At 39.8% G+C, this 27,720-nt stretch overlaps 1 protein-coding gene and 1 long non-coding RNA gene across 3 annotated transcripts in view; one reads left to right on the top strand and one right to left on the bottom strand.

Annotated features, from left to right (window-relative positions):
* Nucleotides 1-27,720, bottom strand: part of NRDC (nardilysin convertase) — a 63,437-nt gene that overhangs the window by 19,758 nt on the left and 15,959 nt on the right. The window contains exons 3-15 of one of the 2 annotated variants that reach the window (XM_051999703.1): nucleotides 23,284-23,403; nucleotides 23,050-23,131; nucleotides 22,430-22,583; nucleotides 20,083-20,156; nucleotides 17,438-17,533; nucleotides 15,559-15,681; nucleotides 14,119-14,176; nucleotides 10,118-10,191; nucleotides 7,235-7,304; nucleotides 6,838-6,915; nucleotides 5,775-5,895; nucleotides 5,624-5,682; nucleotides 2,535-2,589 (exon numbers count right to left, since the gene is read on the bottom strand). In XM_051999703.1, coding sequence (XP_051855663.1) covers nucleotides 2,535-2,589; nucleotides 5,624-5,682; nucleotides 5,775-5,895; nucleotides 6,838-6,915; nucleotides 7,235-7,304; nucleotides 10,118-10,191; nucleotides 14,119-14,176; nucleotides 15,559-15,681; nucleotides 17,438-17,533; nucleotides 20,083-20,156; nucleotides 22,430-22,583; nucleotides 23,050-23,131; nucleotides 23,284-23,403 — 1,164 coding nt within the window. The remainder of the gene's footprint in view (nucleotides 1-2,534; nucleotides 2,590-5,623; nucleotides 5,683-5,774; nucleotides 5,896-6,837; nucleotides 6,916-7,234; nucleotides 7,305-10,117; nucleotides 10,192-14,118; nucleotides 14,177-15,558; nucleotides 15,682-17,437; nucleotides 17,534-20,082; nucleotides 20,157-22,429; nucleotides 22,584-23,049; nucleotides 23,132-23,283; nucleotides 23,404-27,720) is intronic. The other variant, XM_051999704.1, reaches the window with a different exon arrangement.
* LOC127563328 (uncharacterized) lies at nucleotides 740-25,995 on the top strand. The gene is made up of 4 exons (XR_007953947.1): nucleotides 740-1,331; nucleotides 21,619-21,749; nucleotides 23,072-23,158; nucleotides 25,711-25,995. It is a non-coding gene; the product is annotated as an uncharacterized LOC127563328 (long non-coding RNA).

Raw genomic sequence — 27,720 nt, 5'->3', positions numbered from 1 at the left:
GAGGAGGAGCTCAGAGGATGGAGTCTAAGAAGATGGAGGAGGGGAAGGGAAGAGCCAGGCTCTATTTTATCCTGAAGCTAATAAGGCGCCACTGGAGTTTACATAACAGTGTGGGTGTATCATGGCAAGGCAGGCAAATGGCAGCAGAGTGGAGGATGAATGGCAATAGGGAAAGCCCAGGCAAAAAAAGTAAATGGAGGGACCTACAGGAGCTGCTGGACACAGGAGAGGCGAGCCTGAGGAGCTGAGGGATGGCTAGGTCATGAGCCTGGCTGGCTAGAAGGACAGTGACGGGACAGAAGGAAGACCAGTCCAGCTTCCACTGTCTCTGGGATACCTAATTTGAGATGTCTAGCACTGGGAGATAAGACTAGCAATCAGGAGAGAGGGTAGACCTGGATTAAGGAGATCTGAGATTCAGTAGCAGAGATGTCAAATGAAGCCATAGGAGCTCATGGATCACAAATCAAAGCATACTGGTTTTCATTTTATTTTGTCTTGGGGAGAATCTCTGTTTTCTTTCATAACATGACTAATAAGGAAATATCTTTGCATGATCACACATGTATAATATATATCAAATTGCTTGATATCTCAGAGAGAGAAGGGGGAACGAGAGAATTCGGAATTCAGAATTTTAAAAAACAAATGTTAAAAAGTATTTTTACACATAATTGGAAAAAAACATTTTAAAAAATAAATAAGTAACATTCTGTTATATGGGACGGACCTCTGGGGAAGGAGTAGAAAGATACTTGAAATAATTATCTGATGTAAGAATAAGAAAATATTCATAAATTATACATTTTTTAAAATTGAGGGGAGGGGGGAATCTGCTTATTATAGCAATGTGAATGATGATACTGAGTTAGTCAACCCAGAAAAATATAGAATGTAAATTACTTGAGGACAAGAACTGTCTTTACTTTTGGACTAGCATTCTCAACATTCAGTACAGTAGTTGGCATTATAGTAAGCACTTAATAAATGTGTTTTTATTCATTCACTTGCTTAAGTGGAAATCAGTAGTATGAGGAAAGGCTAGAAAGCTCAATGGTTCTCGATGGTATAGGCCTTGAGTAATGTCACAAAGAATTGTTAGCACACAGAATACAAAAAAGCTATCAGAACTGGAAAGGAATTAGAATGTAGAATGTCAGAGCAAGAAGGTTCTTAAGAGCATGGAAGGTTAGACATAGAGTGGACCTCACCTGTCCAAGCATCTTATCTACCAGGTGGAACCAGAGCCCATGTTATTCAACTCCCTGCCCAAGATGCTTTACCACACCATACGACCGACCTCCTTCCTTCCAGGGTGACCATTTAAGATGGTAAGTGTTTGCAGCCCCACCAATTCCAAACTCCCTAGGGTCCTAGTCATCATCCATTTAGAAATGATACAACTAAAGCCCCACATAGTGTGGTTACCGCTAAAGTCAGGACTAGAACTCAGGTCTCCTGGTGGGTTCATTCTACTGCACTGGTAGAAGTATCTCCACAAATATCTAACATAAGATATTCCCAATCATGCTGTCCTTAACTCCTTGGGAAAGTAGTTGCTGTTGTTGTTTGTCCTTCATTCTCAAAGAGACCATGACAGTAGGGAGCTGATGCCATGACATGCGAGTGAATTGGATTTCAGTGAGGGAGGGCTGGGCAAGGCCTTGTCTCCAGAGTCCATTGGAACCAGGTTATAATACTAACTCACCTCCTATACAATTCAGTTTTCTAAGCACTTTGTGTTCATCCCTAGCCTGGTAAAAAACTAATTTAAGCAAGTATTATTATCTCCATTTTAACAAAAGTGAAAAATGAGGATCAGAGGAAAGAATTGTGCCCAAGCTGACATCACCTAGATATACAGAATCCACCCCTCAGACACAAGACTCCGAGTCTAGTTCCTCAATCAATTGATCAGAAAGCATTTATTAAGTATCTGTTACGTGACCAACACTGGAAACACAAATGAAAAAAGGAGATATACTCCTGCCCTCCAGAAGTTTCCATTCTTTGTCCCTACCCACTCACGAAAGGAGATCCAAGAGATGGTAAGGAAATAAAGACAAGATTTTGAGATTGATGGAGGTGGGAGGTAGTGGAGAGCCAAGAGGTTCGGTTAACACCAAGACTGAAAAGCTGAAAACCCAGAAAGATGGTGCTGCCTTCAAAAGGAACAGGATTACGAAGAGGGTTGAGTTTGAGGCAGATGGTGATGGGGCACTGATGCCCTGGACAGATAGGGCTTGGGATAGGGCAGAGCTAGAAGAGATCAGTGAAAAAAAAAAGAATAAGAGCCACAGGCATTGGTGGCGTCACCAAACAGGAGAGCACAGGTAAGAAGAGAGGCCTAAACAACTAGTCACTTGTCCAGTGTCACAGCACACCAACATGTCTCTATTACTTATTTTAATTACATAAAAAGATCATCTTCAGATATCAGTGAGGTTTAGGGAATGACAGTAAAGCTTTCGATACAATGCTATGAGCCTATGAGGACAAGGGCCAGACCTGAAAAAAAGTTTGACTCACGGTACCTGTTCTTGGTAATGAAATTCATTATCTTCAATTTTCTGAATCTCTTCAAAAATTCTGTAAGAGAAATTACAGTTAGAGTGCATCACATTGTCACATTTTCAGAAGAAAACTGAAATTCTTATTAGAATCCTAGAATAGCCCCACCTAAGCAGAATTTTAAGACCTTGGTCACTGTAAGGAAAAAGAAGGATGGATACATTTTCCCCCCACCCCCAAACACACGCATACAATCACACACACACACACACACACACACACACACACACACACACACACGCGTGCGCGCGGTTTCTCTTTGCCTGAGCCTCTTCTGTCTGACCATTTCTATCTGTAAAATTACCATTTTCTGTCTCCCATATTGAAAGTCTGGGACTTTCCTAATTTTCTCAGACTGTTTCCACCCATACCTAATTGTTACTGAGTCCCATTAGCGCTGTTAACGGGTGCCTTCACTGTGCCAGGAACTATGCTAAACACTTTACAAATATTCTCTCCCTTGATTCTCACAATGGCCCTAGAGGTCGGTGCTATGATCCTCCCAAGTGAGCTGTTGAGGGTGTCTGTAGAAGGACTCCCTGACCACCGTGGGGACCCTTGCCTGCTGCTTTCACATCTTCCACATCCTTCAAAGTTACCAGCTCTAACCACTTCCCCTTTTCCCCAGTGACCTCTAGATTCATCTTCATTCAGTTCTCTTCCTCCTGTCTAGACTAACACAAGGCTCTTCCCAGCCCCCTCTATTCTTCTTCAGGCTTCAAGCTCCCAACCTTCACAATGGATCATGGTTTCTATTTCTCCCTTCCCTGCCAACATCCGGCCAGTTGCCAAGCTTTGTCCAATTCCAGCACTGCTCCCAGTCACCAATCACGCCTTGTTACCCCCTCAATTCAGGCCTCCCACCACTTCTAGTCTGGCCAACCAGAAATGTCTCCCCGACCCATTTTTGCCAACGTGTTTCATGGGAACATTAACGTACATTTCTTCTGACTTCCTCTGCCCTACAAACAAACAATGGCATTCAAAGTCTGCAGGAGCTCTTCAGAGCTCATGGAGTAAAGAGCAGACTCCCCAGCCTGGAATTCTACAAGCTGGCTTCAAACTTCTTCTGCCCAGGCGTTCTCCAACCCAAACTGGTTTCTTTTTCTTCTCCAGGCCCAATCATTACTCCCCCATGTCTCCATCCTTTTCTTCCCCAAATTTCTATTACAACCTTCCTTTCCTTCCTTCCAGTCCAGCTCAGGAGTCATCCCATCAAGTTTTTCCCAATGCCTGGTATAATCAGGCATAATATCAAGTATAATCAGGTATAATCACTGGTTCTTTGTCAAACTTCTTACAATATTCTGGCTGGACCTCTCTTATATAGAGATATCATGCAATAGATTAATTTGCGTATTTGTTTTATTATCCCCACTATACTAAACTCCTTAAGGATGCTTGGTCCTATTTAATCTATGAAACATAATGTATTTGAACGGGTCGGGGAAAAGGACAGGGGGAGGGCAGCTGGGTGGCACAATGGGCAGAGTCTAGAAGAGCCAAGTTCAAATCTGACCTCAGACAAGTGACACTAACTAGCTGGGTAAGTCACTTAATCCCAACTGCCTCTCCCCCCCCCCCCAAAAGAAAAGAACCTACTACATTGTCTGAGGCACAACAAAAATTGTTAACACAATTTAAACAATTCATATTCTTAAAACAATTCATATATTGTACTGAATACTTGGTCACGAAGCAGCTAAATGTGGACAGCAGAGTGCTGAATGGAAGTTGGGGATACAAGGGCAACTTCAGGCACTCAGAACTCTGTGACCCTCTCAATATCACTTATCTTTAAAATGAGGAAAAAAATGTACCCAGGGATGATGGGAGGCTCACTCTGCAAGGAAGCCCCAAGCCAGCCCCATCCCTTCCCCTCCCCATCCCTCTCTGTCAGCCCTTCCACCTTCCCTTCTCCCCTGCTTTATTTCCTGCTGCTTGGCAACACAGCCAGAGAGTTCCATCCTCTTTCAAAAGCTGATTTGACCCTTCTGTCCCTCAGGGCTAATTTCTGATCTTTTCTGCTCCCAGAAAGCTCTAGCCACTGACCGTCCACTTTGTATTCTTAAAATAGATGAGGATGAGAAAAGAGCACTCAATTTAGCAACAAACTCCTCACTGGTGATCTACAAGAGAGGAGTTTGCATTTGTGTGGTGGGGAGAGGAGAAGAGGGAGGTGGGAGCTGAGACAGTGGGCAGCTTTCTCTCCTGTACTGAGCTGCTTACCATAGCCTTCTCCTGCTCAAGAACTAGCACCTGTGACGGTCTTATCTTTAAAGCTCTTCACAAGCTGGCTCTAGCTTACAGGTATGTTCTTCTACATTCTTCCTCTCCAGCCTAACTGGAACTACTGGCTATCCTTGGTACCTGAAATTCTGCCTCTACTCCTTAGAACACCCAGTGTTGCCCCCCTCTTCTCCCCCTCCACTCCCACAAGGCTCAGCTCAAGTGTCACTTCCTGCCAGATTCCTGTCTCTGTTAGCTGACACTGCCCCCAGAGTATATCAGGTGGCTTTCCCACAGAGGATTTAAGAAAAACAGGAGAAAGAATTGTACCAGATAAAGAGTAACTGAATTCAATTTACTGACAGAGCTTCAGTGAGTACCAGCTCTGTGCCAGGCCTGTACTGGCAAAAAAAAGATCAGGCTCTGCCCACCAGAGATAATGGGAAACATTCAGGTGGCAGAAGAGGCACAAAGATGCTCAGGAAACAGCTCTAGAGGCAAGTGATGGTGCAGGCTACATAAGACAGAGCTGCTGAGAGGGTGGGACAAGAATGATCAAAGAGCAAGGAGAGATTATAACACTAAAAGGGACATTCATCAGCCAAGACTAGGAACAAGTGGAGCTCCTGAGAAAAAAAGAGCTGCTCCAGAATGAGTGGGCCTCTGGGCCCCTCACTGAGAGCCTTCCATGTCCGAGGGTCTCTTTCACCCATACTCGGCACTTCTACACGGGGGCATCCGCCACTCTGAATGTGCCTCTTAAGAGGGGAAATGGCCCCTCTCAAAAGGCAGTTCCTCTATTCCTCTGACAAGGACTAATTACCTTTTATCAGGACCTAGTTGCTGCAGCATTTTTAAATACTGGAACACAGTATGAGCAACCTAAAAACAAAATACCTGATGAGTTTTTTTTTTTTTTAATATTATGATAGTTATACAAGAGAAAATATATTTTGACAATGAAAATTTTTTACCTCATTGAAGTGTTCATAACCTTCATCAGTCAATGTAATAGAAATACTAAAAACTGAATATGTAGAATTTTGCTCAAATCCTGTCTCACCATTCCCACCAAATAATGCGAGAGCCCAGCATCTACAATAAAAGAAATGATTCCATCTATGTCAGAGAAGTAGTAACTTGTGATGTTTCCATTGGCTAACTGAAAGACTTCCATCCATAATTAGGTAATCCCAACCATTAATAAAGAACAACAACTAGAGTGGACACCAAGGCTAGCCTGGAGCCAAAAATCTGGCACATCATGTCAGTGTGACTAGGCAAGTCACTCTACCCTCTCCATGCCAATGAACTTACAAGCTAGAGCTAAAAATATACAAATAAAATAAAAGGAAGTCAGTGTATAAATTTTGGGGGAAAAAACCAAGAAGACACATAAGAAATATTTCTGAAATCAGGCAGAGGCAATCAATTAAATCATCAATACAGGTGGAGGGTTGTAATTGAGAGCCAAAGGATCTAGATGATCCAGTCTGTGCCATGTATACAATTAAAGCAAACAATGAATGGCAAAAATGGGCATTTGGTCAAAGTGCCTGCCTATACAGATCCATTTGAGTACCCTGAAGGATCTGGTTCATTCCTCCTGAGGGGATACTCCAAGCTCTGGATAGCAAGTCAGTAGGCCTGAGACTGAAGCTAAGCTTCCCACATTCCCCATGGCCCTTGAGGAAATCGTGTAGCCCTACTCAGGTCTCCAAACAAATGGGTGAGACCAAATGCTCTCTCAGAGCCTTTCACTCTTAAATCCCTGAGAGCCCATCATCTGCCTTTATTGTAATTATTCATTAAACAAGCAATCTTGTCCTTCCTGACAAGACAGAACTTAATTCTTCACTAGATTCATCCTTCCTTGCCTAATCCTGGAATCTATGATTTTCTATTTCAATATTAAAAGAGATGATTCTTGTAATCACAGAGCAAGTGCTTTCTAAATATTTCTTCCCTTCCCTTTCTCTTCATCCCCACCATTTCAAAGACCACTCCACAGAACATATGAGTTGACAGAACACTTACTTCTTTCTAAGAAAGGACAGGATGCTGCCTTTGCCTTCATGTCCCACTAGCCAGGAGATATAATGAAGTGGCTTCACCCTAAGAGACAAATATCCCCCAGAACATGTTACAGAGATTAACAATTCTAAATGAATTCAGAAAGCAAAGATTTACTACACATAGTTCAGAAAACTGATTCCTACATTATAACATGTTTAGGAAAAAAGTTAAAATGCACTTTTGTCAGTGGAAGATTTACTTACACGAGTACAAGTATGGCCTTGTAGGACCAACACAAGCAGAAAAAAGACTTAACTTCTATCTGAAATCGCCAGAACAGCATAAAAACTCCCACTTCACTTAACTGCTTCCAAGATAAAGATTACCTAGAAGTGATGGGCACTTTTTTCCACCTTACCTGTAATGCTGTTGCTGGGGAGGAAGAGCCCAAGTGATGGTCAAAGCATGCACTTTCCTGATGGGAACCACTAAATGGGAAGAGATTTTAGATATATTATTCCCAAGGCCTTGACCCTTTAAAAAAGTGTGGGTATAATATAAAAAGGAACTTAACCAATTAATGAAAACAGGGATTGGTAGAAAAAGTATTGATAGTAGAAACCAGTGATGGGAATGGCTAAGCTATTAGCATACAAGAATACTATAGAACTGTGATAAATGAAGTGTACATTTATAATCTTCCACTAAAGTCATCCTCCACTTTTTCCTTCTTGCTCGGAGGCAGAAATAGGTTTTAAAAGGTTAGGCCCCAATGGAGCACAGGCTCAGCTGGGCCCACAGGAAGGTAGAAGCCGGGGACACTAAGATCACTGGCCATCTGGCTAAGGATTGAAAGGCTCACCTATAGAGGCTGAGCACCAAGGATGGCATTTCGTTGCCCAGAATCACTCAGGAAAACCAGATAAGTGACAGATGAATCCTGGTAGATGCTGGTAGAGAAAGCATCTCCACCACTAATACCTGCGACTGTTTTGCACGATGAACCATATTGGCCATATTATATTAAGGTACTAAGTGAGAAAAGCAAAACACAGAGCATCCACACCTATATACTGATGAAAAGAAAATTGAAAATAGCATTTTATTCCACACACAATAAGTTCAAAGAGAGTCACAACATAAAAATTAACAAGAAGATTTCACAGCTCTCAACCATTAGTGGAACATTTTAGTAGGGAGAAAAAAGGGTCAAGATATGTACCTTACTGAACATGATCTGGGGTGAGGGATAATAGATTTTAAACATACAAAGTTTGTTCCACAACCAAAGCTCTGGAAGCTAATGAAGTAGATTGGATTGAAATAATAAAGTAAATTAAAGCAGCATTCTTTAACAAAAAGTTTTCTTTTACTTTTTGAGTTAGAATTCATCAAGAACTAGATAGTTCCATTTATCTATAAAAATATTTAATTTGGGTATTTAAATGAATTTAGAATTTTAAATAAAGAGATCTGATAGCCAAAAAAAAAAAAAAAATTTCAAGGGAATTGATAGGTTTTAAGAGATATTTGCCAATAAGTAAATAACCAAAAGATATGAACTGATTTCAAGAAAAGAAATGCAAATAACACTAATGAAAAGTGTTAAAACTGCTAAGAACTGCAAATGGCAAAACTTCGAGGTATCATCTCACCCCAAACCAATTGGCAACAGTAAAAAAGAGGAAAACTTCCCATCCTGGGGGACTGTGGGAAAGTAAAAAAAGAATTCCAGCCAGCTTGGAAAACAATTTGTACTTACACCACAAGACTGACAAAATTGTTCATCCAGCAAATTCCCACAAATGGACATATTGATTGTAAAATTACCAGCATCAAAGAAAGCCCTACTGGTACAAAAATTCTCATGATTTTATACTGTGAGCAACCTGAGATTAAGAAACAGAGTCCGGGGGGTTGTTCTGACGTACTTTTGTATCCCCAGTGCTTGGCATAGTTCATGGCACAGGGCAGGTCCTTAATAAATGCTTGACTTACTTCATGACTTGAAAAGGTCAGAAGCTGTCTGCCCAGTTAATTGAAGAAGGCAACTGGTAGTGCTCTGGAGGGAGTGCCCAACCTAGAATCTTAGAAGGGCCTAAGTTTAAATCCAACCTCAGCAATTTACTAGTTGTGTGATCCTGAGCAAGTCACAACTGGTATCTCCTTCAGTTTCCTCATTTGTAAAACGGAGATAATAACAGCATTTACCACCCAGAGTTGTAGTGAGGATCAAATGAGATAATATTTGCAAAGGTGCTTGCAAACTTTAGAGTATTATAGAAATATCATTATTATCATTGTTCTACTAGAACTAAACAAATTTTTTTATATGTAAATGTAGCAAAATGTAAATATGAAAAATTCAAAGAAACAAAAAAAAACCCTGCTACTCTGGGAAAATATAAACAAAAATATGCAAAATAACCACAACAATATAAATTAAGCCTTTATAAAGAAAGATGCAGATTCCACAGCAATGGACAATGATGCCAGGAGCAATAGCACACAATTCCTTTCTTGTGGTCATGAAGGGAAAAAAAGTTCTGGCTACAACACCCCAGAAAGACCATCCAAGGGACAGAAGAATTCTGCTTCTTGCTGGTTTCAGGGGGATTTGTGACTCTGGGGGCTTTGTCTGAGATGTGATGAAATAAACTTTATCACATTAATAAGAACGGAAAAGAGTAACATAAATGAGTTTTCTGTTCATTAGGATTTTTTCCCTATGTAGACCCTTTAAGTTTATTCATTCTTAAAAAGTAGTAACAAATGCAGAACACTGCCCACTCTGAAGATGGCAGGCTAAATCAGCTTCCAGATAAAAAGGGAGAGCCAACAACAATTGTACAAACAGACCCTGGAGAAGTGACAAAAAGGGGAAGAGAAGCCAGGCAAAGACTTTGTACAGGGTCTACTTCATCAAGAGAAAAACATTGGGGAAGTGAGAAGGTACATGCTAACAGGAAAACAGTTAAGCATCTAAGCAAGCTAAGAAGATATTTTCCCCTCCCAAGTTTATCCTTGATAAAGTTTGTTTAAACACACCAGACAAAGCCTAGAGTCATGAATCTCACTGAAAATTGCTAAGGAGAGATGCAAAGACAGACAGAGATGAGGAGTTACTTCACTTTTTAAGCACTCACTAGGACCACCGGACATCAGGATGCCAGAGCCAATATCCAGTTAGTGAGAGACAGATAGCTTCTAATTAGTGTTGAGTCCTAGTGCCATGCAATTCTCATTTCCATAAAAGAACTTAGAAAAGTCTGAAAGCACATGCTAAAGGAATTTCACAAACCTCTGTACAGTTTGTTAAAGGCTGGCGTGTCAAACGGATCCGTTAAATGGCCAAAATTTGGCTTAGGCAACCCACTGGAATAAAAAACAAACAAATCTCTTTGAGTTTAATGGCAAAGTCTTTCTAAACCTAAGGTTCTTAACCTATTTTGTGTCCTGGACCCCTGTTAGGCAGTCTGTTGAAGCCAATGGACTCTATTTAGAGTCTCATTTTGAAATGCATTAAGTAAAATACAAAGAATCACAAAAGAAAAAAAAACTTTTAAAATACACTTATGAAAACACTTTAATCGATTTTTATTCACAGTCTACATAATTATTTCCAAGCAGTTTACCTGGTCCCTAGCTATTGTATACTATATTACACAGGAGAAAAGAATTTGTCATGAGCTCTTTCATTCCCTGAATTCTAATAACTCATAGGTGAGTCTCCTTATTATCATTCTAACCTCAGGCCCGATGCTCCCACCATTTCAAAATTAAGGGGAGGCAATGAAGCTCATAATGGATGTTTTCTCATCAAATGGTTATTGTTCATGTTATACTTGAAAGCCAACAGAGCCTTCTTCATAAAGATTGCTTAAAAATTATCCCCATGTTATAGCTATTCCAACTGGATCAAAGTGAAGTGACCTGTCCAAGTTCACAGAGCCAATAAGTTTTGGAGTCCAGGGAAGCCAACACTTTCAATTCAATTATTTCCCCAATCTCCTTCCATCTACCTACAAAGAGACCTGCCTATAAGGAGAAAGGCTATGGGCTAACTTTTTTCTTGCTGCACTGACACAAGGCATTGCTGTGCTTGCAGTTCCTTGTCAGTACAACAAAGAGAAGAGGGTTGACTATATAATTTTTAAAGCCCCTTCTGGGGCTCCAAAAAACTGGGGGGCAAGAAAAAAATCTATTCTAGGTGGCCTTGGGACTGAACTTTGCATGGAAGTAAGGTCTATAAGTGCAGAGGTAGAAGAAATCATAGCTCATAAATCGTGATTCTAACTTTCTACCAAATTTTCATTCAACAAACATTTCCAAATCCATATTCCATGCAAGAGCTGTGTTTCATATAATGGGTAAGGACAAAGATTTCTAAATCTAGTTCCAATATATTATTCAAATATACATTCTGATAAGGGAAATAATCTTTAGACCCAGACTCCTCACCTACAAAATGGAAATAATAATAGCATCTAGTTCAAAGAATTGTGGTGAGGATCAAATGAGATATTAGTAAAGTGTTTTGCAAACCTCAAAACATAATTAAAAAAGAGGAGATGCAGGTACCACTATTATCATCACCACGGTTATTACATGTGCATATACACTGAAGCAGTTCAATGAAGTAGTAACTTAGGCCTGGCTCTTTTCTCCTGAGGCTATTAGCAATCAAGAAGACAGAAGCTATTTGAATGACTGAGAAAATGGCAAGCATAACTGTGAAGCTTCCCCAAGTACCTCAGAACAGGTACACAGATGCACACAGTTCAGAAGCCACCTTGGTCAGTGTACAGGCCTAGCAGAGCTGACCAGCAGCTAGGTAGGACCCATATGGGCCAAGGCAAATCTTGGATCAGGCCTAAAGGGACCCTAACCAGACACAGACCAGAAGAGAGCCTTTCCTTTTACATCAACAAATTCTAAGTTTGCTATGTATATTGTGTCTCATCTTCAGACCCAAATAAGACTATTTAACTTTAACACACACACACACACACACACACACACACACACACACACACACACTATGTACTCTAAAATCAAAACCTTTAGTGGCTAACCCATACTGGACTAACTTGCACAGACACACCTGGCCTAAATGAATCAATCCCCATTCTAAAACTGTCTTTGCTTTGGCAATCACAACCTCCCTTTGAAATTTTCTCACATGTGACCTCTCATTCCCTCACAAGGGTGCAAGTTCCACACAGTTTTTACTATTTTTTTCCTCCTTGGGGACCCTGGGACCCTCACACAACATTGCACAATACAGTGAGAGGAGTCCCTGAGGCTCTGGGAGGAGATGCTCAGGCAGACCCCGCCAACCTCCAATGGCTGTAAGGGTAAGCCTAGGGATGGATGGTGTGCCAGCCCAACATGACAAGACTTATCACCAAGACCTTGATCACCAGAACAACTAAGGATGCCTTCCCCTATGCCTTCCCCTAAAGTGCAGGAGAGTCCAGGTCTCAACTAGTAAAAAGAGTCCCAAAAATAAATGGACAAAACAAGAAATCTTCTGAAATACCTCAGCATCCTAATGTTACTAATAATCAGTAGAAATTGGCATGAGGTTCAACTAATGAGTCAGGCATTATTCCAACTCAATCTAACAAGCAACCTTTTTGGTTATTTTCTTCTCAGAATTTGAAAGGCTGTGTTAAAATTTCTAGTACAACAAAAGTCTATTGTTTTATCACCAGGCATATGAAGAGGAAAAAGAATTGTTTAATTTACCAAAATTTCCCTTCATACTAATTTTGGGGTACTTTAAAAAATTAGAATCCATACCCCAAAACATTCTAAAACACTCTTCATCTCCACAATGTCTCTAGCTTCTGCCCTACTTTTCATTCCCAGCAACTCCTAACCACCATGCTCTCCCATCCATCTCTATGATCAAAGGTCTATCAACTGATGGTTTTTCTTCTAGCTCCCTTTCTTCAATTCATTGTGTACAAACTGCCAATTCATCCACCTTCACCAAAGATCTAAACAAATCCCTCTTCTACTCAAAGCTTTTCAAGGGGCTGCCTCCAGTGTTTGGAGGGAAAAAAGTTAAGATAAAGCTGGAAAAGTAGGTTGGCAGCAGAATGGAAAACTATGAGGTTCAGGAATTGCAATCGTCAGTCAAGCAATAAATATTTATTAAGTTAACTACATATAGGAGACACCTGGTCCTCTCTGCCTGGATTTCTATTCCACCTTGGCCTTAGCTCATGTCCTTCTTGCAATGCTCACTTTCCCCCCTTCCTCCAAGACTGAAAGCTCTTTAAATGCCAGTTCCTTGAGGATGGTGATCTCCCATCAAATCTAAAATTTCCCCATCCCTACCCATTTGTCCCAAAGCAATGCTGTCTCTGGCTTGTCTGAAGCTCCCCTAAAAACTACTTAGGACACTGTTATAAGTTGAACTATATTCTGGGTTTCCCACTGTGGGATTCCAGACTCTTCTGGATACCATACATATACCAATGTCATAAGTAGTTTTTAGATTCTGTAGCACAATTTGCAAATATTTTACAGTTCAATTGCAACATTATAAAACTTTCTAAAAATATTTTCTAAAATATCAGCTTACTCTGCTAATCATTTCAAAAACAAACAGGCAACAGTGTTCCCCAAACACCATTTATAAAACTATTCTATGAGGAAATATATTCTAACTTCTAAACAAGTTACTGACTAAAAACAAACTTGGAACACAACCAACTTGTAAGCTGTCAGTATGACATATATATATACATACCATGCCATTTGATAACTTGCATACCACCCAATCCATCACTCCATATGGAACACTAGCTATGGTTTAGTACCCAGGCCAAGACAAATACTTCCACAGACAGCCACACAGTGTGTGAAGTATGCTCTTGTAGGGGTCAGGGTTCTCCTGGGGGGCGTATTTCTTCCAACAATTCACTACTTGTGCAATCCATCCTGGGGCTACTTAAATCTTCCCATAATCTTCCATGAGGATACCTAGCCTGTAAGGGGCCTTCCTCAAATTGGATGGATATCAGTTTGGCCTCACTTTGTCAAATGTACCATGATGAGAAGAGAAATGAATATTTCAAAAACCAGATGAGATCTTTCCGTGAGCAATCAGTAATGCCTCCAATTTACAATTATCCTTCTGTAACACTGGCCGGTGGAAAAGGTCTTGGCCTTAAGAGCAAGACCCTGAGCAATTCATCTTCCTTCCGGGTCCTGGCTTCCTCCTAAAAAATGAGGGAGCTGGGGCAGGACTGGACCTTTCAATTCTAACTATGAAAAGAAACCTCTTACTTGTTTGGGATATTGGAGAAGATTTCAGTCACCCACTTTTCCAAGGTATCGAGCGTTTCTGAAAGGAAGAAAAGAGACTTGAAATAGAAAGCATTTATTCAAGGCAACAGACTGCTTGTTACTGCAGAATGGACTTGGAGGCAGAGACTCTCAGCTCTGCCAAAAACTGGCTGTGGGACCCTGACCAAATCACAACCTCTCTAGGCCTGCGCTTCCTTCTTCCTATATTACACAAATGGTGGTAGAAGGATAAGAATCAAGGCACTGACTTAGTTTCACCTCCTATCAGACTCCTACTCAAAATGGATCTGAAAAATGAGCTTTCTAATTCTGAAAGGACTGGTCCAACCAAATATAACTAGAAAACCCTGATCCAAAAGTCTGGATTGGTTGAAGGAAGACTAAGGGAAAATAAACTCTGACAGAAAAGATGCTTCTTTTTTTTTCCAGGAGAATTTCAAAGAAGAAATGCTAATTTTATATCAAATAAGCCTTAATGGCTCAAAGGAACCCAATTGTGGTAACTGTACTAGAAAGGCAGGAGGGAAGAGACTAGTGTTCATAAGGAAGGTGTTTTTTCCTCTGGTCAGGAGCCCAGTAAAGATTTAGAAGAGCCCAGGCACTTGCTGTAGAAAAGCCACAAGCTCTCTAGATCTCAATTTCCCCATCTATAAAATGAGTAAGACTGGATGATGGCTCAGCATAGAAAGGCTACATTCGCTCCATATTAATCCATGCCATTCAAAACTCTCATGCAACCTATAGTTTACCTCGTCCATGTCTTCTTAGTGAATTGCAAGGGAGAATAACTACCTGCCTTCTTACCACCCTGGAGACAAAAAATGGACATGAAGCTGCAGCAGCAGCTTCCTTTCACCAATACTTGGCCAAACTCAAAAATCAAATTTGTAACTGAATATGGGAAGTGTTCAGTATGGAAACCAGAAAACTTGAGGCTAAGAGAGCCAGCACCAGAACCAAAAGGCAATACATCACAGAGCTTGGACTGGACAAGGAAAGGGCACAAGAAAGCCATCACGTAAGGGTCACGAGGCCAAAAATACAACATCCAGGGCTGATATATGAGGGATATCTGGAGAAGGCATGGAGTAGAGACACATCTCACAGGGAAGTCTGCTATCCTGAGGGAAAATTGGATTCCACCTGCATTTACTCTACTGATCTTTCCCCCCACCAGGAGCCACATGGGTTCAAGTTAATGCAGATGGCCTAGCAAGTGCACTGGAGGATGATTTGGCAAATAACAATTTCTCTTTCACCAAATTCAGTGTTGCAGGAGAGACAAACAATTCTACCCCCAAGGCAGGGAAACAGACTGATCCTGGTAGCCTTGGTAGATGGTTCCTACCTTCCCACTGCCACCCTGAAGCCAGGGTTATATATCATTATTGTAAAACAGCAGAGCAGCCATCTTCCTACCTTTCGATTGCACCACTAAGGTCATGTAATGTGCAGAGTAATAGTGCAGCCAGAATTCTCGAAGTCTGGCATGGGTGTCAATGTTGTTCCTTTTCGGGTCATGCTTGAGGGTCTCTGCGTTCCCTAGGAAAGATGAAGAAGTGAGTAGAGTAATAGCAGATTGCTAAGATATTGTCTTAACACCAATCTGGTATGTTCCAATTTTTCATGAACCCAAAGAAATGTCATACTCAAATAACTCTGCTTCATTTAATCAGTCTGATAAAGAAACTGGGAAACCAAATGTTCAGAGCTATTTATTACTGTCAACAGTATAATCAATAATCTAAGCTGCAATGTTACCTTTTATTATATGACAAACTTACTTTCAAATGGCTAGATTCTGATCCCAATTAAGTACTAATGGATACATCTAAAACTCAGATAAAATGACAGCTCAGTGAGAATCCTGGAGGGAACAAAAGGCTTCTCATGGAGCTATCTCCATGGCACTGTATTCCAAGTATAACTGAAAGGATCTCCTTGGTCCTTCAGTAACGAAACCCCTTTGAATGAGCCAGAACCTCACCAAGCCTGGCCACAGACATTCTATAATGAAGAATTCGTCCCCCCGGCCCTCTCTAAAACATCTTTAGATGATCCCCAGCTCTTTGAGGCGCTGCCAGTTCCCAAAACCAATTGAAAGATTCCAAAGAAGAGAGAGCAAATTGGAGTCAGCCTGGGCCTAGCAGAGCCCCCAGCAGGCCATGCTTTATAAAAAGGGAATTATTAATTCCACGCTTCCTCCTATTGCCTTCTCAGGTCATAACTGTCTTGCCAAACAAATTAAACAACTTATGAACAATCAGTCCAGACTGATTGGAAACAAATAAACATAAGAAAAGACTTCAAATTACCTAGTGCAGGGTTTGGGCTTGGGTTCTAGGATTGGTTTTTTACTGTCTCCCCATGAGGGCAGATCATTCCTTTGTAAAAAGAACTATAATTTGACATGACAGTACTCCCTTTAAGCACTCAGACCAAGAGCGCCCATAACAAGTAAATAACGTAGCATCTAGCATCCCCTGTCTCCAGAGGATATATGTTCTAAAGCACTTAAAGGTGACCTCAGAAACAGACTGTTTCTCCAATATAAAAGGTACTGCTCTTTATCAACAAACAGAGAAAAGTCCCTGGAATTATCCCTCACATATGTGAAATGAATTTTCTCTCAAGGTTTAAAACAAACCACAAAGCCAAAACGATCAACAATATTTCTAGAAGAAAAAAAAAAGGAGTCAATTTCTTTTCAATGGACATCCATAACAACATCCAGGGCCTAACCACACAACACCTCCCACACAGTAAGCATTTAATACATGCTTATTCAGCTGAAAACTAAAGCTCTTTTCCCACAATAGTCAAGAAGACTCACTAGAAGATGCCCTGAGGTTTAGTTCACTCCAAAGCACGAGGCACTCCTTGTGTGTCTGAAGTAGTGTGCTACAAAGTCAAAAATGACAACACTGTCCTTAACAGGAATGAATGTGACAACATAGTCAAGAAAACAACACCAGCCACAATGATACAACAAGCGAACAGGTTCCTTCCTCCAATAAGTTCAGTCAACATTGGAGCCACATAAAGGAGGGTATGCTCTGTCCCCATGCAGGCTCATTCTGTCTCACTCCCCCATCATCAGTGTTTCCAAGGCAGGAACTAACAGGAACTAAACAGAAATATTTTGTTACTAAGCTAACTCCTGGCTCCGCCATTAGGAACAAACCATACCAGAGGTATAGCTAGGGCATGTGGGGACCTATTGGTCTAAGAGCTTTCCACCCAAAGGGTATGAACTTCATGAGAAGATCTGAAATAAGCCAATTAGGACCCAACTTACCCCAAAAGAACTTCCCCATAGGATGCCCAGGTCTGGCAAGGCTTCCAAAAAGCATTTCCTTTCTGTTTGCATCTGAAGGTCTTGCAAGTTGATATTCTGTGAATCATAAAAAAGGATGAGTAGAGAAAACACAGCCAGAGAGCCTTCCTGAGAGCCCATGATGACAACACTACACGTAATCTCAACAGAAGCAACTCTCGGCATCAGAAAAGTCACACTTAGAGAAGGGACTGAGCAGATTCCATATACTCTGAGTCTCAGAATTTCAGAGAATCTTCAGTACAAGCATACCCCTTATTAGATACCAATACCCATTAGCAAACAAGGTCCCCAGAAGTGACTAGGGAGCAAATGGAGAATATCTCTCTCTTCTCCCCACCAGCCCCAGCCTGTTTACCCTTCCCCCACAATACTGAGTCCAGGGCCACATACAGGCTCATGCTCAAATGGGACATGCCTTCCCTTTGCAGATACCATCTGAGTTTTCATACCTCTTAAACAAGATTTTTTAAAGCATTTTCAATATTGCCCATTTTAGGATATATCGCATGCTTGCCTGACCCAGAAGACTAAGCATAATTTAATCTAAAACAAGAGCATAATACAGTGGAAAGAACACTGTCTTCAGAAGCAGATGAACTGGGTTACAATCCCACCCTGGACAAATCACTTGGTCTCTCTTGGGTCCCATCTGTGCAATGAAGAGGCTGGAGTCATTGGCCTTGCAGGCACCTTTCAGTTCTAAATCTCTTAGTTTCATTATACTACTACATGCAGGAGTTACCAATCAATGAAGAAATGAAGTCAATAAAGGCTGACTTTTGTAACATAGCACAAAGAATCCCAGAAAGACCAGCACAGGGCCCAAAGCTCCCAAAGGAAAACCCAAGCATCAAAACAAAGAAGGCTCCAGAAAATGAACAAATCACAATACCTCCACTAAAGATACACACCATAAAATATAGGATTAAAAAGGAAAACAATTATATGGAAATAAAGATATCAAAATATTTTTAAAACCATAGGGTCACTGACTATAGCTGAAGAGCCATTAGGCTAATCCAGTGCTCTTGAAGGAGATACACAATAAGCTCTGAGTGTGGCATCTTGCTGTGTGAATGTAAGCTCCTTGAGGGCAAGTAATATGTCACTTCTGTCTTCATAACCACAGAGGACAGCACAGTGCCCATACACTAAGTACCATAACACAACCCATGCATTCCTAATCACTACTGCATAATTCAAAACTCTGGAGGCTTATGGGAAAAATGGAGTGAAGGGCACAACATTCAATCTGCATATGGGCATTTCTTTTTGTAGGGTTATCTCTGCTAGTCCACTGGGTGGCTTCCATTATACCTACTCCTTAGGAAGTAGCACATGTTCTCTCATTTCTTTCAAAACCCTTTATTATTTCAGCCATCTCCTCAAAATTTAAAGTTTTGCTTTGGGATGAACTGCTTGACATTGATGAACCAAAATGTTTTTTAAATGCCTGAGACCTTGAAGTGATTTTTCCTTATAGAAAAGTTCACCAATGTGAAAGAATGACAAACACAACTTAGCATAATGAACTGAGGCAGCTGGCAGTTGTCTGAGGGGTACATGTGTGCTTTATATATTTCCACACTGCTCAGCGTATCTGGGTACAGATCTGTGTTTTCACCTAGTGTTTGTCGAAGATGAAATCACACAAAAGCAAACATGAATTTCATGTTACTTCTCACATTGGAACAAATTCATGTTTTCAAAACCATCATTACAATAGAACTGACTGTACTTGTTGACTGATGGAAGTGAATTGATTCCCACAACATATCCCCGATCCACTCATCATGCAAGTACATCATCTAAATTGCACCCAAAAGATTAAAAAAAAAAAAAAAAAAAAGATTTTTTTCCCTTACTCTAATAGAGAATTAAATCAATTACTTAAATGTATAGCTCACATTATTCATCTGTAAAAACAACAAACTCACATTTTGGGGAAATAAGATACTAATAAAAGTAGTGAACTTTCTATAAAGCTTTACAAACACTATCTCACCTGATCTTCAAAACCACTCTGTGAAATAGGTAGCACAAGATGTCCAAAGAGGAATGGTACCTTCATCAAGTTCCCACTGCTGTAAGAACTAGAGGCAGAGTCTGAATTTGGAATTCCAATCCAAATCCAGAGTGTTTTTCCACTTGGCCACAGCTGGCTCCGAAATAAGTGAACCCTACAGTGCCTCTAAGAAGGACATCAAGGTGTTAAGACCCATGACAGAAAGGCAAACCACTGCTCCAGATTGCTCTTCACAAAAAGGAAAATCATGAATCCCTCGATTCTTCCTTCTGAAGAGCATCCGGTTCAACCACTCCTATGATGCATATTTGGGCAGCCCCATCACATGTAACAACTTCCTGACTGTGCCAGAAAATACAGGGAAGGAGTAGCAGGTCTCTTTCCCAATGCCTGAGGCACTGAAGGGTTCAAAGATATGCCTATGTGTGTCAAAGGCAGGACCTAACCCAGATCTTCCTGACTCCAAAGGAAGATCTCCAGCCGCTAGATTTGTTTCCTCTCAAGTATAAGGTGCATTCAATGAAAATGCAGGTAGAGCATCTCAGAATCCACTTTTTTAAACACATGGATCACTTACCACTATCAACAGCCTCCACTTCTCGGTCAATGGCATCTCTAATCATCAGGGGATGAATGAAGAACTGCGCCCACCTGAGGAAAATGAACAATAATTATGTTTGCACACTAATAACATTTAAGAAAAGTTTCTTTGGGGCCACTAAGTGGAGCTATGGCTAGACCACCAGCCCTGAAGTCAGGAGGACCTGAGTTCAAATTTGACCTCAAACACCAACTAGCTAACCCTAACTGCCTTAAAAAAAAGTCTCTTTGCTTATCAGTGTCCACCAATCAGGTATGATTCTAATGCACCTAGAAAGTGAGAGAAGACCCGGCATGGAAAATCTCTGCCAAAGCCCATCAATACTTGCTCTGCAGTTTCAAGCCTTAGAGAACCACCTGGACAGTGAGAAAAATGAGGGACTTATCTAAGGCCACATAGCCAGTACTGAGCAAATACAGAACCAGAGCTGGGTTTTCCTGATTACAAGGTCACTAAGCCACATTGTCTTTCCTATGCCCAGATAGACCTAAATAAGGCTCTAGGATGCTCACTTTGATCTCAAGATCACAAAATGTTTTATAACTAATCAAAGCATTAATTCAAGATCAATAACATGTTAGTGACATTGTTTAACAAATTTCAGGGAAAGTAGTTCTCAGATTATAAAAAGATCAAGAAACATAAGCCAGGTAATATAATCTTCCTCCTAAACAAACCCTGATTTTTTAACTTCACAATGTATTTATTTTTAATTTTTCATAGCTTTTTATTTTCGAAATAGATGCAAATACAGTGTTCAACATTTACCTTTGCAAAACCTTGTATTACAAATTTTCCTATAGTCCTCTCTGGATGCAGATGGCTCTCTCCACCACAAATCTATTGGAACTGGCCTGAATCACCTCATTCACAATATATTTAAAGATACATATGAACTATGAGCTGCATCCTGGTAGATCTGTTCGACTTTGTCCAAACATTAAAACAGGGAAATTCTCAACTATGCCATACTGCCCCCTTCAACTAAACTATATGAATTGCTGTGTTTTTTCCCTTAAGCTGTATGTAAGAGTCAGATTCATATACAATTCCCTTTCTATTCTTTTTAAAATATGAAAATCTTCATGTTTGCCAAATTCATAATTTAAAAAAAATTTTTTTTAACAGGAATTCAAAAAAATTCCATGAAAGAGTCCTTTTCCTTCTCCTCCTTCTCTTCCCAGGGAAGTATAGCCTGAGCTCTTTCAGTATTAGTACTCTGAGTGCCAAGCTCCTACTATACTTGTAATACTATTGATAAGATCCACCAAAGTCTTTTATTTCAGGGATCAGGTAACTTAGATGGAAGACCTCAAAGTCTCTCCAGCAACATCACTTTTCTGATAAATTCTGGTGAAATATTCTGGAGTAAAGAGGTGAGATGGGGGTGAGGATGGAAGCAGGAAGGGAGTGCCTTCTGATCATTTGAAGGCATATTAAGAACAAGAGTCTGCCCCGAGGGTGAATTCAACTATTTCAAACTCAGCAAGAGCTTCTTATTGATTTCTATAGGCAATAAAAGAACAAGATTTCATAAGGCCAAGTCAATCGTATGAACTACACCAAGAAAAACAAACTATGAGCTGAATTCTCTTCCAAAGAAGTCCTTCATGTGCCATTAAAACAGGAAGAATCCTTAAGAGGTAATTTATTCATTCCTCATTTTCAGCAAAAAGAGTCAGGGGAACCTTGTGTGACCAATAGCCATCTATACAGAGGGGACTAATGATGAGGGGACTAATGATCTCACTTGAATACTAAAAGAGAACCATCTCTTTTCTGTATACTGTCTTGTATAACCTTATATCAAACATATCAATGTACTATACTGTACATGCATCTTTCATCAAAACAACAAAAAACCCAAAAACATAACAACCAAATTTTCCTAATTGCAGATCACATTTAAAGATTAAAAATTTCTTCTCAGAGAATCATAAAACTGGAGGGTTGAAAAAGATACCTCAGCAGAATCTAGTCGAACTCATATAAAAATCCCCAGCTAGATTTTACAAATAATCATGCAGTATCTTATGAAGGAGGTAGGAGGGTGATTCAACAACTTCTTTTGAAACTTAATCTGCTTTTATAACAAATGAGTCAGTTTCTGTTACTACATTCTTTTCTTATCCCAAATGATCTCAATGATCTTGAGATAATTCAACAGAAATATAGTACCTTATAACTCTTAAAGGGACAGATGAAATCATATTTTTATAAAATGCCAACTCTCAGTAGAGGAAGGAACAGAACAAGGTGACATCTCAGCTATGACAGTTAAAGCACATGCCTTCAGCTCACCCTGTGGAAGTGAATTAGTTACCTATCAAGTGCCTCCTTGAAGTATTTCCTCTGGACATCAAACTGGAAGACTGTGCGTTCACAGTCTGTTGAGGCGTTATCACTCCCCCCATGCTTCTTCAGGAAAGCATCAAACCCATTCTCATCCGGATACTTCAGGCTGCCCATGAAAACCACTAGGAAAAGAAACAAAGCTTCATTTTCAGAGGATATCTCTAAGACAAGAAGTCAATAGACCCATATTAAGATAACTTTCAGCTAAAACAAAGTTTACACAAAACTCATGTCCCTTTCACCTCTGCTAACCTGTGCATCTAGAGGGCAAATCATTCATTGTTGTCTTCCATAAATTCCTAGTTATCGGGACCCAGATTTTCATGATAGTCTTTTTAAATTAAATACTTGATAATCCTCCTTAATTGGCATTTTTCTACTAACCCAGTAGTAAATCTGAATTTAAATTAAATAATTAAAAAAAATTTTTTTAAACTGGACTTGTGCTTTCATCACACTAACTCCCAGTTGAGAAACTTCCTTACTAATACAAATCAGGAGCTTCCCCGCAACTTATAATTTAAGAGAGTTGTCTAACATCATATATTTAAAAACTAGTCTTTGGCATCTTATAACAAAATCTCTTACTGTGCTCCAAAAAATGTGCCAGCCCAGGGAGGTCATCTGGATCAGCAAAACTTCCAACTCCAACACAAAGCGCAGCCGCGGACTAGAGTGAGAAGGATACATGCCAACAGTAAGTCATTCTTTAGAGAACACCAGCAGCATCTCATCTTCAGGACACATTTGCAAGTGGCCTTTCCAATAAGAGGCCACATTTCTTTCCCTGAGTATCAGGAGGAGCAGCAAAGTGAAACTCACCAGAATTGTGTCAGTTTCACCCTGCTGCTCCTCCTCTTGTCTTACTCTTACTGGCAATTTCTGACCTCGGGCGGACCTAGGGAAAGAAGCAGAAACAGACAGAAAAGGAAAGAAGGCGGACTGGCCAGCCCACCCAATGACCATTTAGAGTCAGCACCCGAATTCCGGCCTTCTCGTAAGAGACCTGAGCAGAATGCAAAGGCAGCATTCTTTTTTTTTTAAAGAGAGTATATGATTTTAATCATTAACTGAATGATGACATATATTTAAGGTACCCTTAAAAAAAAAAAATCACAGGGGCAGCTAGGTGGCGCAGTGGGTAGAGCACCAGCCCTGAAGTCAGGAAGACCTGAGTTCAAATCTGATCTCAGACACTTAACACTTCCTAGCTGTGTGACCCTGGGCAAGTCATTTAACCCCAATTGCCTTAGCAAAAAAAAAAAAAAAAAAAAAAAAAAAAAAGGTGCATCAATTGTGTTTTTTCATTGTTCACCTCTTCTTTGTTAGTTTCAAGTTTTTCATATCAATGATTGTCAATAAATCTAATCAAATGGTAAAAAAAAAAAAGAACTTCAATTATTCCATTTTTCTGGGTAAAACTGGCTTAATCAAATGCACAGTAGATACTTTATTTTGATATAAATAAAACCAAATATGATCTACAGACAATAAACAATATGCAAGAAATCCTAATCATAAATCTCATGATGGCCAAATGAAATTATTTAGATGAGAATGTATGATCCCTAAACCACATTCAATTTTGCCTATCATAAATAACTCCTTTTCAGGGCCACAAATAAGCTGCCGTGTTCATAATCTATTTGGTATAGGATGGTAGCAGGGTGGAGTTTTAGGAGCACTGCACTAGAAAATTAGGATATCTAGTTTGGGGTCTTGAGGTAAGAAAAAATGACATTAAACAAATCATTTAAGTTTTTCAGGCTTCAATCTCATGTGTAAAACAAGAGAATTGGATGAAATTTGCCACAGACAGCATTCTTAGCTCTAGGGACAAAGGAATGAATCACAGGCTTACTATAGAATATCTTGTGCTCATTTATCCTCAGTCAGCCAATGGGGGAGGAGGAAGGTCCTTTCAAGGAGTGATTCATGAAGATTTTTTTTTTTTAAACAAAAAGGAACATTTTTAAAACTGGAAATAACTGGGTCAATGATAAAACAAATGGTTTTATCTGAAGCTTAGCTTGTTAAACAAAAAAAAAATGTCTTCCTGATTTGAAGGAAGGTATGAATTAATCATTTATTGTCTAGGTCATTATATAGAATGTTTACATGTTACATTTCTCCCAACATTTCAGGAAATTCAAAAAAAATTCGAAATTAAGACAGTTACTAGATAGCCCAAATGGAACTAGAACTGTCTTTTCTATCAACAGTAAACTTCTATATATGCTTCTATATAAATTTAGGATATATGTAAAGAGATGGGAAACAAATGTTTAAAATACAATCTCCAAAACTTAAACCCAAAATTTTATAATGGAATTCATTTGGCTGAACTTATCTTTCCTCTGACTACTCATTAAATAGGATAATTATCTGGTAAAGATTGCTTTCTAACAATGCTAATGAGCAGCAAGAAAGCAAAAGAGCTACATGTTTAAAAAAAAAAAAAAAAAAACAGGCTCAACTGACACCAAAAAGGGTGTCTTACAAACTTATAAACTCAGGATGTAACTTGGATAAGTGATATAGGAGACATTCCATTATATGGCACTCTTTGAGCCAAAGCCTGGGCTGTTTTGTATGATAAAATGGCTGCATAGTGTGTGTTCTACCCCCACAAAGCATTCTTGCCTTGATCATCAGGAGTGAAGGAACGTTTTAAAAAAGTATCCTAACCCATAGACTATTGGATAGCTCTGGGCAAAGCCATCTATAGGGTCCCAAATGTTGCTAGAAAACAAATTTACACTTGAGAATTTCTACCCAGACTGGATTAATGAAGTCTTAACTACGTCACATAAATTTCAATTTTCTTTATATAATGATAGTTTATAATTGGAGAAGACATCTCCCTTTGGGAAGATATAAAGGGAAGAGGAGTTCATAAAATTAATGAATTTGATAATCACAATTATATGAAAAATATTACAAAAAGCGGCAAAATTATTTTCTTCCCATCTCCTTATTGGTTAATGTTTATATTTATCTTAAACAATACTCACAATGTCAAATCAGATTTAACAGCTCTCCCACTACATTCTTAACTCATTTTCCTCCCATTACCTAATTACTGTTTTCTAGGTTTTATCTTGATTTTCTCCAACCAACCCAAATGATATGCTATGGCTATAGCCTTATTGACTTCCTCAAGGTCCAGCAAGCCCCTACCCCCAAATAACTTCTGCTTCAACATCAAAATCCACTAACTAACCTTGCCTCCAACCATTCTGCTTTCAGGGTTCCCGCTCCTCCTCTTAATTATCATCAAGAAAAGGAATGTGGAGAAGATGCAATGAAAAAGGGAAAAATTAAGAAGAAAATAAGGGAAAAAATAGAAGAAAAAAAAGGCTCATAAGATTAGTGAGATTCAGAAATGAGAGGAACCATCATTTCAAGATGGCATCTAAGTCATATAGAAAGGGCAGCCAGGTTCTGAACCTGAGTTCCCTGACTCTAAAATGGAACTCGTTTGTCCGCTGTCCTAAAGCTGCCTCCCAAAGTAAAGATAAAATATGAAACAGCCTTTTTTTTACAGGTTGTTTCTAGAGAAATGAAGCAGAAACATAGATCTCTTGATATAGCAAACTTTTTTTTTTTTATTTTAAATATCTGGCTAAGTCTTTTGATAAAGTGCTCAGGGGCTAATGAAATGCAAAGTAACAGATTAATACTAGATCAGTTTTCAAATGTTCATAATGCAAGTCAGGAAAAAATAAGTGACAAATCAAATCCCCCACAATCTTCAAATGGTCCTTGATTTCAAAGTCTTCGTGCCTCTATTCTGTCATCCCATAGAACACTGCATGACCCATTCTGGTAAAAAAATATATCTGTAAGTCTAGGACAAGTTAAGGAAAAGAGAGGAGAAAAGAAACCAAAAAGCAGATTATTCTCAACCAACCTTCCTGCCAAAACTCTGGTGAGGGCAGCTGCCACACTGTGGTAGTATCCCATCATCTACTTTCTCCCACAGCCCAGGCAGCGTAGCGTTCATAAGTTACAACTTAACAACAAACAACATTGATTAAGCACCTATTGGTTCCAGAGCACTGTGACAGGAATTATACCGAGCTGAAATAAGTCTTGATCCATGCACTCAATAAGATGAATGCAGCTTAAGAGAATAGTCTGATATGCAAGACTGTACAATAATAAGCACATCAGAGAGGGACAGTAAATCTAAAAAGTTGGTTAGCAACTGGGAAATCAGCGAAGGCTTCATGAAGGAAGGTAGACTGGGCATTCAAGGACCCACAGAAATTCAGAAGGGGAGGAAGACATCTATTTTGGGGAAGGAGGAAAATAATGATGGTTGAAGACTGTGGGAAAAAGGCTGCTCGATCTGGCAGAAGTACAGTAGGGAAGGAATAACAGAAAATAAGTTTGGAAAGTCAGATGGTGGAAGGCTGGAGCTGCACTTCGTCCAAAATGGCAGGCAGAGGGCTAGAGAGAGAGAATTGATATGACCAGTGTATAAAGATATTGATGTATCCTTATGCAGTGTATTGATACGATCTGTGTTTAAGGAGGATTGTCCTGGCAACTGGTGAAACATGGACTGGAGGAAGGAAAGAGTAGAGAAAACATGGAAGAACCCATTGTGACTCTCCAGCAAGGTAGGTGGTAACCAAATCCTACATTAGGTTGGTGGCAGTGAAGATACAGAAGACAAGCCAGATGACAGAGATGTGGTCCACCCTCTAACAAAATTGGAAGTTAAGCCAAACTATTAACAAGACTTAGAATAAGCAATTCTAGAATGAATGCCACATCAAATACTAATATGAATCAACTAATCACACCAAACCAAAAGTTGTTGGGTATTTTTACCAAAAATTTTTAAAATAGAAAACAGACACATAGAGATTAATGAACTTCCATAACATTTTCTAAAATTGAATCATCCATTTAAAACATTTATCAGCCAATACAGCTGTGCTGAGCACTGTGAGGGAAATAAATATGAATAAGACATTTAACCAAGTACCACACACTGGGCAGACAAACCAGTCTAGGAGCAGCAAGATACTCTGCTCTAGGCAAGTCACACCACCCACGGCCTACCACATGTCCTCAGATTCTGCTGGGGTAAGCCTAGCCTGCTGCCCCCAGGTACCACGTGAATAGCACTGTCTCCATCCAGTATCCTCCATCACCATCTTGGAAAACAGCATCTATAGGAAGGCAGCCTGGCAACTGCTCTTCCAGGGGGTTCTGTCACAGCTACCAAATGCCCAGAAATAAAAG

This window comes from Antechinus flavipes, chromosome 4 (assembly GCF_016432865.1).
Source record: "Antechinus flavipes isolate AdamAnt ecotype Samford, QLD, Australia chromosome 4, AdamAnt_v2, whole genome shotgun sequence".
NCBI lineage: Eukaryota > Metazoa > Chordata > Mammalia > Dasyuromorphia > Dasyuridae > Antechinus > Antechinus flavipes.
The sequence above is the reverse complement of the archived record's forward strand: the minus strand, read 5'-3'. Positions and strand labels throughout refer to the sequence as shown.